The sequence below is a fragment of the Mytilus trossulus genome, chromosome 3 (assembly GCF_036588685.1).
Source record: "Mytilus trossulus isolate FHL-02 chromosome 3, PNRI_Mtr1.1.1.hap1, whole genome shotgun sequence".
Lineage (NCBI taxonomy): Eukaryota > Metazoa > Mollusca > Bivalvia > Mytilida > Mytilidae > Mytilus > Mytilus trossulus.
In genome coordinates, this window is record NC_086375.1 from 91,864,833 (window position 1) to 91,877,532 (window position 12,700).

Sequence of the window (12,700 nt, forward strand, 5' to 3'; positions counted from 1 at the left end):
ATTTTATAGCAATCAGATACCAGTAAAGAGGATGGAAGTGCCTCACCAGAATATCAACCCACATCACCAAAACAGACTATACAGACAGTTGTTGGTACGTTTAACGGATTAAGCTCATTTATTCAATGATTTTGTGCAGAGTTATGGTCCTTGGACATGTTATGGTCCTTGGACATAGAAAATTCACTGAAATGATAAGTTTTCTGCATTTTTGTTTCCATCATTCTGGAAGATATGCATTTGATAATAGCATATAAATCATGACAAGGTACAGATCAAGTTCAAATTTTGTTCCAGTTTGATGATTTTGTGCAAAGTTATGGTCATTTTTAAAAACAATCAATTTTTTTTCCCTCATGCTTGAAGATAGTGACTTCAAATTTGTAATATAGTTTACAACATCAAGTACAATGATGTGTTTAACTAGAAGGGGACTATGTGTTGCCATGCAATACTCACAGAATGCTTTTTTTTAATTTGACTTATAGATAAGTATGTATACAATAGATTCCTTCAAATCGTATACCCAAATGTCAGCGAAAGATATCCCATTACCCAATATATTCAATTAGACAATAAAGGTATATTCATTGAATATTCTGCAATAATGAGTAGGCCTAATCCTGAGATGTTACTAGCCCTGACCACTGCTATATGAATAAAAGGATTGGATTTTTTTTTTATTAGGTTCATTATTACAATGTTTTTGTTAAAAAATTGTCAGCTGGAAAAGTCATGCAGCTGGTTATGTTATGCTCATATTTGATTCTATATTTATTAAATTAAATCATTAGATTACAATAAAGTTAACATTAAACATATAGGTAAGAGTTTGGTAATCTCAAATAATTACTATAGCCAATATAACTTGCCAATATCCAATTAAGTGGAGTCTACTGTATATAATCTGGTTACTGCAGAACCGAAAGTTAATATAATGTTATGAATGCAGTCGCAGTGTTTGAATTACACATTCAGACCTTTGATAACAGATTTCTACTAGTGTCCTCTCTAGGTTTGTTATAAAATTTTATACTGACCATATGTATACTGTGACTTTCAGGTGGTTTAACGGCACAGGAGATAGAAGATCATATAATATCTAGACCGTCCATGCCAGCTCCTACAGTGAGTAACATAATTTAATTGAAGACATTCTGTTTGAAGCAATATTCTAGTGTATAGCAATTATACCTGTGTAAAGAAACATTGTGACTATTTTGGGGATGTAAAGTTTCTAATTAAGTGTTTTATTCTAAGAGTTGATAATATACACTGAAAGAGTTTATCAAATAAGACAGGATTAGAGGAAATAAATTCCTCTAATGATATGAGTGAGGTTGTTAAAATAAGTTATCTCATAGTGTTTTATCATATGATATGAATGTACAATTCTATTGAACTGAGTGACACATATTTTATTACAGCTTTGTGAATGTTCATGAGTTGATTTTTTTCTGTTGATAATATTGTCAATTATTACTTTACAGCTTCCTGTAAAAAGAGGAATTAAGATATTCAAACTTGGAGCCATTACACAGCCCCTAGATAGAGACCGGTTAGATAACATGACAGCCAGTGCCTTTAAAAGGATACTTAAAGCTGAGAGTAAGTTTATTATGAATGAAAATCAATGAGTTTATATTGAACTTAGTGTTTTTATGTGTTCCATTCATTTAATATTAGAGCATTTACATATCTTCCCTTTTTATACCAAGGAAGGAGTTTTTTGAAAAATCAATAGAAAGTGTTATATTAAATAGGGTATAACCAATTAGAGTTCATTCAATAATAAAATTTAAAAATATTAATATTACAAAATGGTATTTTTTCTTTCAGAAAATGCGGCCAAAGGAAATGCTTTACAAGCTAGGACAAAACTGTTGGCCAGTTTGACTTCTCAATTTGGTGGAGAACTGAAAAACTGTAGGTTCTTATGTTGGATAAGAAAAAAATCATACCAATTATTTTTTAAATTTTGAATAGACCAAATAAAAGAAAATAAAAATAGGAAAGAAAATTGAAAATATTTATTGTTTTGTATTTTTGTTGTTGTACCCATGATTAGAGCACCAACAAATGAACTGTCATAATTATTGAATAAAACAAAGTATGTTAATGTATTCATAATACCGTATAGCAGATTATTTTTCGCGGGTGTCAAATTTTGCAGTTTTCATTGAAAAAGGTATACCAAATACTTTGGCAGTTTTTATGTTGGCAGATTCAAAACTTTTATCAGTACCTTTGCATTTACACTTTAAGCTGGCAGAATTATTTTTTTTGACGATTTTGTTCTAACCCCGAAAATTAGGTGCCCGCTATACAGTGTTGTGACCAAAATACCAAAATATTTTACCTTATGGTACTGTCAATTCAGAATTTGTTTGTTTGTTTTTTGAAATAATGAATAAATGAATGATGAATTTAAAGATTTCAGGAAATCCTGCATAAAAAAATCACTTTCAAAATTTTTTAAAATGTGAGTTCATTTTTCAAAACCTTATTCACTGCAATTTTAACAAAAGCAAAATCATTGCAATATTACTAAATAACATTGATGAAATCTATGTACAAAAGTAGATATTTAATTTGTAAAAAAATTCACATTGCTTTTTAATGTTTTTGTACAAACAAAGTACAATGATGGAAAAAGAAACTTTTTATTCTAATATATCTCGATATTTTTCTAGTACTTCAGGAATATATATTTGAAGACTTGAGGACACACTCAGACCTAGCTTTTGCCTGGTTGTACCAAGAATATGCTAATTGTCAGGGATTTTGTGCCAGTAGTCTAGGCAATGAGAGGTTATCTATGGCAAGCTATGATGAATGTTTGACAAGATTGTTGTCTGGTTTGATGGAAAGACCAGAACATCCTACTCAAGGGTAACTAATACAAACTTATTCTTTATATATTTTTGACTCACCTGAGATAGAGTAAGGAACAATGGACAGAAGCAGTTTAAGGCTTTGATTGTATTTGGACCAAATGATTGATTTAGGTAGAGATGCCTGCTGCTGCAGTATTAATATACATTCTCTAGTTAGTTTTATTGTATTATTGGAACCTTTCTTACACTGTGAAATTGTTCCAACACTATTTATTAAGTCAATACATGAAATTCTAAAACAAGTTTTATATGGGGGAAAAACAAGTATCACCAGACTTAAGTGAAAAACTTGCTTGATAAAAATTCTTTGCTGGAAAAAGATAACTCTATTTCAGTTTGCCTTAAAAAAAAAAGCCATGTTTACAATTTTCATATGGTAACATCATGTTTTTTTTTTTAGCAGAATCATTAATTCATGAAAATCAAAATATTCAAAGTAATATATATGTCTGAACTATTTATCTATCTGGCAAGTAAATGTCATTTAGAACTTTTTCAATAGTTTAAAAAAAATAAAGCTTATTTTTTCCAAACAGATTGTTCCACCGGTTACTTCTAGAGGCTCCAGCAATTACAGACAATGCTTTAGAGATACTGAGGAGGTTCTTTGTTGATGAGGTATGTTCTTTAGGTAGAGGGATTGCAGGAAGCTACCTGATAAGCTGTAGAACTTGGATAATCAGATGTAATTGGTGCACAATAAACATAAGTTCCTTTGATTTAAATGACAATAAAGCAAGGATTCAAATCATTAAAATGTGCTGATATAAAAATAAATGTCAGAAAAACAAAACCTAATTATCACTATAAAAGATGGTATCAAATGTCCTTTAAAAATTGTATTTCCTTATATACAAATATCTACCATAAGAACTTTGGGTTATCATTAGACTTATTTTATTTCCTTATTCCATGAAATATTTAATAAGGGCATGCTGTGGATTCATTATTATTCATTGTATACCAATTTTTGCAGGTTTTGTGGTTACGTATGATCCACAAATTCAAATGTTCAACGAATTACAAATTTTCTGTAGGTTTTGTATGTAGAGATTGGCAAAATCATATAATCAAATACCCACGAAAATGCAAGTTTTCCTCAATCTGCAAAAATTGATACCCAGGAAAAATAGATTAATCCACAGTATTAATTAAAAGTTATACATGTATTGGTATATTTTTTTTCAGTCCAAGGTTGTTGGAGGAATGAACACATTGAAGGACCTGATTCTAACTCGACCAGAACACAGATTGAGATTTTTAGGCATACTGTTAGAATCATGTTCACATGAAAAGCCAGAGGTATGATAGAGGCATTATTATTCTTTTTTAGGACTTAGATATAGTCATATGAATATAAGAATTATTTTAGCATATACCTGCAATACTTGTATATGAAACTATATATTTTGAAAAACCTGAAAAAATAGCATTCAAATGATGTTGTTTAAATCACAAGAACTTCATTAAGGAGAGAGAGTTCATGAATTACAAATAAAACATTGTGCAATAATTTCTAAACTGAAGTTATTCTTTGAGTACATCTTTCTGTCCAATAATTTTAAAAGTTTTAACCAATTGACGAGCCAACATAGAAAAGTTATAAATGAGATGAATTATCTTGATAGTTAACAATGTTGACTTTATGAATTGTTAATTACAGGTCAGAGGTGTTGCCATCAGAGTCACAAAGAAATTATATGAGAATGAGAATCTTCGTGGTCCTATTGAGGTGAGTAAAAGGGAACTTATTGAGTGACAAAACACATCATTCTGTGATATCTAGGTATTTATTACCTCTCTTTCATATCCCAACCTGTATAGTGAGTATTATAGGTAACCTTTGTCTGATTGTCCATCCATCCAAAAATAAAAGCAGTGTCAGATCCATGGGGGTGTGTGTTTCCAGGTGTTGGAACCCCATTATTTTTTTCATGATCAATGTTTTTGAATGGGGATTAATGTTAATCCTGTCTAAAAAGGGAATAAACTATCTTTTAATGTATACAATGATCCTTTTATCCAGAAGGCAGTTGTATGACCTGACATCTGCTCCGAATTACCTTCTGACGTCAAGAAAATATGACTTTTTGATTGTGACGTCACAGAATTTTAATATCAAGTTTCAAGAACTTGTGTGATTTTACATAATGGTAAACAAATTTGCATACAAGTGTAAATATGTCTATAGTAGAGGGACACATTATTTTCTGGTTTGTGAGTATGTTTGTCCCCTATAAGATAAAAACTGTTTGACTTACAACTGTTGGGTGTCTTGGATGATATTAACAAGACCTGATAATTTAGATACTCACCACAAAAAGGACTCCAACCAATATGAAGAAGAATATCTCTGTGATATCATAGTTCCAAAGGTGCTAGATAGTATCACTATTTGCTGATAAAAAAAGTTAACTTAGGTTTGATGAATTTAAATATTTTTAGGAACTATTAGAATTATACAAATAAATGCTATTACCACACTTATTAAAAGATATGTTTGGATTTGTATGATAGTACTTCATGCTAATAAATTTTTCGTTATTTGTTTCAGAAATATGCTCAAAGAACACTGAAATTATTGTTAGATCCAAAACCACCACCAGAAATATTTGGTAATTTAAGAAACAAAGGTAATTATAAATGATTAATTCACTTTACTCTTTAAAGGAATGATTTTTTTAAACACATCAGTTGTTATGATACAAACTTTTATTTATATTGCATATTCACATTTAATTTTAGTCAGTAATCTTTAATTGTAGAAAAGGAAGTCTAATGAAGATTCAAAGAACTTCATTTTAAATTCTTCTAATTGGATTTTTATAAATATGCCTGATTTTAAAAGAAAGCATTATAGTTATTCGGTTTTTTTTGTAACATATACATTATATAAAAGTTTGATTTATATCTAAAATTATTAATGTTTCAGAGTTTATACCAGATGCATGGACAGAAGATGTCATTAAAATGTGTTTATACCTGTATCTAGGGCTTCTACCTTGTAACCACAAACTCATTCACGAGTAAGTTATTCAATAGTAAATACACACTAATTCATGAGTAAGTTATTGAAAAAGTATATTTACACTTATTCACAAGAAATTATCGAATAGTACATACACACTAATTCATGAGTAAGTTATTAGATAGTAAATACACACTTATTCACAAGTAAGTTATTAGATAGTAAATACACACTTATACAGAAGAAATTATCAAATAGTTAAGGAAATGTTCTTTATAAAGCACAAAGGTGTCAGTATTCACCTCAGAAACTTACAAAACCTTTGAATAGACTTATTAAGAAGGGATATAATTACGATACTGTTGTCAAGTCATTAAAGATTGCATATTTTGGCGTTAATATTGAGTCACTGATAAGGTCTTTGTGTCGGAACTAAACACATTTATTCTAAAAACAGTTGTTGGCATGACACAGGTTATGTTCTTCTCATATATGTTATGATGGCATGATACTAAACCCCTAATGGGAAGGATTGTGCCTGATGTTCATATGATGAAATCATAATCTTTCAGTCAGTTTAATTGAAGTCTGGAGCTGGCATGTCAATTAACTGCTAGTAGTCTGTTGTTATTTATGTATTATTGTCATTTTGTTTATTTTCTTTGGTTACATCTTCTGACATCAGACTTGGACTTCTCTTGAACTGAATTTTAATGTGCGTATTGTTATGCGTTTACTTTTCTACATTGGTTAGAGGTATAGGGGGAGGGTTGAGATCTCACAAACATCTTTAACCCCGCTGCATTTTTGCGCCTGTCCCAAGTCAGGAGCCTCTGGCCTTTGTTAGTCTTGTATTATTTTAATTTTAGTTTCTTGTGTACAATTTGGAAATTAGTATGGCGTTCATTATCACTGAACTAGTATATATTTGTTTAGGGGCCAGCTGAAGGACGCCTCCGGGTGCGGGAATTTCTCGCTACAATGAAGACCTGTTGGTGACCTTCTGCTGTTGTTTTTTTATTTGGTCGGGTTGTTGTCTCTTTGACACATTCCCCATTTCCATTCTCAATTTTACACTAAATTCATGAGTAAGTTATTTATAATACATACACACTGATTCTTGAGTAAGTTATTAATAATACATACACAATGATTCTTGAGTAAACTATAAATACTAGATTCAAACTGATTCTTAAGGATGCTTATAATAATATGTGTACACTGAATCCTGCGTAAGATATTAAATACTGTGGATTTATTTATTTTCGTGGGTACTAATTTTCGTGGATTAAGGAAAACTTGCATGTTTGTGGATATCTAATTTTGTGGTTTTGCAGAAGTCTGCAAACAAGCCTATAGAAAATTTGTCATTCGTAGAACATTTAATTTCGTGGTTTACCTGTTCCAACGAAATTCACGAAAATTGGTATCCAACAAATAATGATGAATTCACAGTAGAATATATACACAAGATTCATGCGTTACATATTTTTAATAGTAAAAACAAAGCCATTCAAAAGTGAGTTGATAAATAGAATATATACACTAATTCATAAGTAATTATTAAAAAAAAAATAAACACACTTATTCACGAGTAACTCATTAAAACAGTACAATAAGTTAATTGATAGTACTCCCTACAACTTATTAAAAAGATCCAGTTGACATATTCATTTTTTTATTCCAACAGATTAGCGGTTATTTATACAGGTGCCATTGCAGATATTAAACGTACAATCCTGAGAACTTTGGAAACACCTGTAAGTCAAATCTTATTTAAACAAACATGTACTTTGTAATACCTTCTTTGTCTGTATAATGGTTTGTTGCGGAATGATGGAATTACGGACAAGGGTAAAACTATATGGCACTGACAACTTCGTTTTGGGGCCATAAAAATAGATGCCTATATTCACAACAATAAGAATTTGTCTTACATTGACTTGATTGTAAATTCACTTATTTTGACCAAATTCCAGTTTTATTAAATCCGAATGTTTAAACTTGATGACTGAGGTAATAATTGAACATATGTATGTTATATTAACTGGTAAATGATTTGTAGGTAAAAGGTATGGGAATGCAGTCTCCAGAGTTACTGACCCTGGTAGAAAGCTGTCCCAAAGGAGCAGAAACACTGGTTACCAGGGTTATACATATACTAACAGATAAAGGTGAACTCTTAATTCAAAACAAGCTGTCAATTAAACAGATAATAGTATTTCTATCTCCAATTGCCTCAACATTGACAAGTGATAATTCATATAAGATGTAACATGTATTGCCAGTTTAAGCCAGCATCATAGTTGCTCAATAGTTTTAATCAGAATAAATTGAGTTCATTGTAGTTTATCAAGACCATATTCCTACCATTGTTTATATTCATAGTGCAGTAACTGTTTTGTCTGTAGACTGATTTGCAAATAGAATAAATGTCTGCCTTTGGTCTTTCTCATCACTTTGAATATTTGACCACTGTCTCGTGCTGAAAGCGTTTTTATTCGATCTGTCATTTACTACTTCCTATTTACCAATACTATGAAATTTTAAATATGTTGAATAAACAATGTTTTGTCAGCAGGTCATGTGATAAACTGTAATCTATGTGTACTTTTTGATTGGACAGATACATACCTCCTGTTTTCCATTGTTTTAAATTATGAATGGGATTATGCATAGCACAAAAACTGTGTGCACTCTTGATTTTTATATAATTGTGTAGTTAGACAATGTTGAAGGAGCATCTGTTGGTTCTGTCAGCTTTTCACTTGTTTCTGTTGCATTAGTAAAAAAACTTAGTGGAATCAAAGCTTTGGGTAGTTCTTATTAATAACAAGTGGGATCAAAGCTTTGGATAGTTCTTATTAATAACAATGCTTTATTTCTCTGTTTATGCGAGCATAGATAATCCTAAAGTTCTTGAAAAATATATTTACTTGGCAGGAAAGTAAAGTTTATGATATTATCGGATTTATGACAGTTTAAACAACATGGAATATCTTAAAATTATCATCACTACTTGAAGAAAAAAAAAATTTAATATAAGTTCTGCACATATAATCTGACAGTGAAGCATTGTGGATTTTGCTTATTGTGTTTATCTTTATTCTTTAATATGAGCTATGGTCAAATTTCAGAGAAGGGAGATATCAAATGATTATTAATAATATCTACATATTAAGTTAGACAATATGTATTTGGAAAGACTACTAATGGGACATGCTGAAAATACCTTCTATAAAATAATAAACAAGTTATTCAGTACCCCTAATTAACCATTTAACTAATTAGGCCGTACCATTTCAGAATATTCGACTGGTCCAGTGAAACTCTATGGTAATCTTGTTGATTTCCATTATAAGATGCCTCATGTGCTAGTCATATATATAATGAATTCATTATGGTAGAGGAAACATTTCCTCCTTGGTTTGCATGTGGTATTGAAATATTGGTGAATGATATGCAATATTTATTTTCTTTTTTAAAGGATGAAGAAAAACATTAAGAGAGAAATTATATAGACATTCCCCATTTCCATTCTCAATTTGACATAAAGGTTTTAACGTTTTAGACAAAGAACATCTGTATAAGTTTAATTCAACTGCTACCACCTAAAGTAAGGAAATTTTGTTTCCTTCCTTTGTTGGTGTATCTCCACTTATTATTTGTAACCTCTCCTAAACATCATTAAATAGTAGATACTTAGCCAGCCATAAGCAGTTTAGCTAGGGAAGTACATCTTAGCTCAGTCCGTGAGAGCACTACCGTTGTGTCCATCATTTATTGGTGTATCTCAATTTTGTAACCTCTCCTAAACATCTTTAAATAGTAGATACATACCCAGCCATAAGTAGTTTAGCTAGGGAAGTACTTCTTAGCTCAGTCAGTGACAGCATTGTGTTTTAACCTGTTTTAACACAAAGGTCCTGAGTTCAAGTTCTATATGACAATGTGATATTGTTATTTAAATTATCCTGTTTGGTAATTCTTACATTATAATTATAAGAATATTATGTACTTAATAACATTTTACATTTTAAAGCAGTTATTTTGGAAGTTTTCTATATCTAAACATTGCCACATCTACAACTGGGGATAGGCATCTAATACTTACAATGCTTTGTATACCAATGTTATAAAGCGATGAATATTTTCTCAGAATCTCTATTACATAATGTGATTGTTCAACTCCTATATTTATTTGACAATAGTGAACATGAACTTTGTATTAGTTATTGTATTGGACAAGTAAGGTGATGATTTGTTTTAGCTCTGCTTTAAGGTATTTAGGTTTTCAGGTTATCTTTATTTAACAGTTTTCTCTCTATATTGAACTGTGATCAATCCGATACAATAAACAGTTGTTGAAATTGACAAGTTTATAGAACTTTTACTATGGCATCAAATTGAATTTTATAATATTGTAATGAATCAGTGCATAATTGAATGGTCATACATTTCGATTGATTGTGTTGTTTTATAATAGTAAAGATTTGAATTTCAGAAAATTTATTATTTAAGTCGGCTTTCATACTATACCCTATTGGTATAATACTGGCATACTTACAATGTCATTGATTCTATTACTCTGCTTAGAGCATTATTAAACTTTGAAATTTAATAGGTAACTGAAAATGTTTTAACAAAATTCACTCCACAAAACAAATTGATTCCATGAAAATGCATTTTTGTCGAGCCTGCAACTTTTGTTGCAGAAAGCTCGACATAGGGATAGTGATCCGGCGGCGGCTACGACGGCGGCTACGGCGGCTACGGCGGCTACGGCGGTGTTAGCTCACTTCTAAAAAGCTAAGTATTTTAGAAGGTAGAAGACCTGGATGCTTCATACTTTGTATATAGATGCCTCATGTTACGAACTTTCCGTCAGTCAACTGTCCAATGTCCTTGACCTCACTTTCATGGTTCAGTGACTACTTGAAAAAAAAGTTCAAATTTGTTGTAATGTTAAATTCTCTCTTATTTTAAGTAATTGGATAACTTTATTTGGTATGTGCGTACCTTGCAAGGTCCTCATGCCTGTCAGACCATTTTCACTTGACCTCGAGCTCATTTCATAGATCAGTGAACAAGGTTAAGTTTTCGTGGTCAAGTCCATATCTCAGATACTATAAGCAATAGGTCTTGTATATTCGGTGTATGGAAGGACTGTAAGGTGTACATGTCCAACTGGCAGGTGACATCTGACCTTGACCTCATTTTCATGGTTCAGTGGTCATAGTTAAGTTTTTGTGTTTTGGTCTGTTTTTCTTATACTATATGCAATAGGTCTACTATAATTGGTGTATGGAACGATTGTAAGATGTACACGTCTAGCTGACAGGTGTCATCTGACCTTGACCTCATTTTCATGGTTCAGTGGTCAAAGTTATTTTTTTTAAATTTTGGTCTATTTTTCTAATACTTTATGCATTAGGTCAACTATATTTGGTGTATGGAAATATTTTATGATCTATATGTCGGTTACGCAGGTTTTATTTGACCTTGACCTCATTTTCACGGTCCAATGCTAAGTTTTAAGTGTTTGTGTTTTTTGGTCTGTTTTTTCTTAATTTATAAGCAATAAGTCAACTATATTTGTTGTATTGAAGAATTGTTAGCTGTACCTGTCTGCCTGGCATGGTTCATCTGATCTTGACCTCATTTTCATGGTTCATTTATCAATGTTTCATTTTCTTGGTTAATGTTGAGTTTATGTGACAGTTGTAATAAAGCTTTATGTTTAGGTCTATCAAGATAGTATCAAGGATTAGTGAAGAAGGCGAGACATTTCAGTGTGTGCACTCTTGTTCAATAATGAATAATATCCATATAAGGTATATACTTGTTTGTATTGAAAAACATTATGGTATTCTTATAACTTTCTATATAATATGAGTTTGCTGTCATGTCACAAGGAATGTATTAAAAAGTCTGATTAAAACTTTTAATAACAGATTGTTATTGTTTTTATTTTATATTCAGCTACTCCATCACCAGAACTGGTTGAAAGAGTAAGAGATCTCTACCACAAGCGGGTACCAGATGTCCGCTTCCTCATTCCTGTTTTGAATGGATTAACAAAGGTACGTTCATTTACGTATGTAAATCATTGATTCCAGCAGAGAAAATTTGTATTTGTGCTATACACAAGTTTTGTCTACAAAACACTCATCAGTGACGCTAAAAAAGAAAAGGTTAAAAAGTCCAAATAAAGCTTGAAGTTGAAGAACATTAAGGACCAAAAATTTCTACAAGTTTTGCCAAATACAGCTTAGGTATTCATTGACTGCTTGGGTGATAGTGTTGTAGTGTGCTTGCTCTGAGGAGAGAAGTTTTCTCTGAATGTTATATTGTAAATGCCTCTAAATAAATTGTGTTTCCTGGCTACCTAATTTTCTGGTTTTAACAAGCTTATCGGAAATTTTGTATTTTATTGAAAACTGAAAGTAAGGGTTTACCTTTATCAATGAAATTTTAATTGGTCTTTTTTCATTGTAAGGCTTTTTAAAGTGAAATATTGTTTGTTTTTGTAAACATAATGCTGACAATTTTGACCTTTTTTATTACTACATGTATCTATTTATAACAGAGTGAAATAATAGCTGCTCTGTCCAAGCTGATTAAACTGAATCCCATTGTAGTTAAAGAAGTATTTAACAGATTACTGGGACATGGTAAGTCTATAGCCCTGTTTAAACCAGAACATGTTCCCATCTAACAATAGAAGAAGATATGGTATGAGTGCCAATGAGACAACTCTCCTTGTTATTATGTGTGTGTGTCTGTTCATAACACATTCTTTTTGCGTGTTCATCATTAATTGTATGCTGTAGCA

The 12,700-nt window shown here is 31.1% G+C and overlaps 1 protein-coding gene across 1 annotated transcript in view; it reads left to right on the plus strand.

The window, feature by feature from the left end:
* Nucleotides 1-12,700, plus strand: part of LOC134712846 (symplekin-like) — a 42,891-nt gene that overhangs the window by 10,700 nt on the left and 19,491 nt on the right. The window contains exons 12-25 of the mRNA XM_063574809.1: nucleotides 10-94; nucleotides 1,064-1,128; nucleotides 1,491-1,608; nucleotides 1,840-1,926; nucleotides 2,694-2,892; nucleotides 3,434-3,515; nucleotides 4,086-4,199; nucleotides 4,561-4,629; nucleotides 5,452-5,530; nucleotides 5,830-5,923; nucleotides 7,556-7,625; nucleotides 7,931-8,039; nucleotides 11,848-11,948; nucleotides 12,455-12,539. Of these exons, the coding sequence (XP_063430879.1) occupies nucleotides 10-94; nucleotides 1,064-1,128; nucleotides 1,491-1,608; nucleotides 1,840-1,926; nucleotides 2,694-2,892; nucleotides 3,434-3,515; nucleotides 4,086-4,199; nucleotides 4,561-4,629; nucleotides 5,452-5,530; nucleotides 5,830-5,923; nucleotides 7,556-7,625; nucleotides 7,931-8,039; nucleotides 11,848-11,948; nucleotides 12,455-12,539 (1,357 nt within the window). The remainder of the gene's footprint in view (nucleotides 1-9; nucleotides 95-1,063; nucleotides 1,129-1,490; nucleotides 1,609-1,839; nucleotides 1,927-2,693; nucleotides 2,893-3,433; nucleotides 3,516-4,085; nucleotides 4,200-4,560; nucleotides 4,630-5,451; nucleotides 5,531-5,829; nucleotides 5,924-7,555; nucleotides 7,626-7,930; nucleotides 8,040-11,847; nucleotides 11,949-12,454; nucleotides 12,540-12,700) is intronic.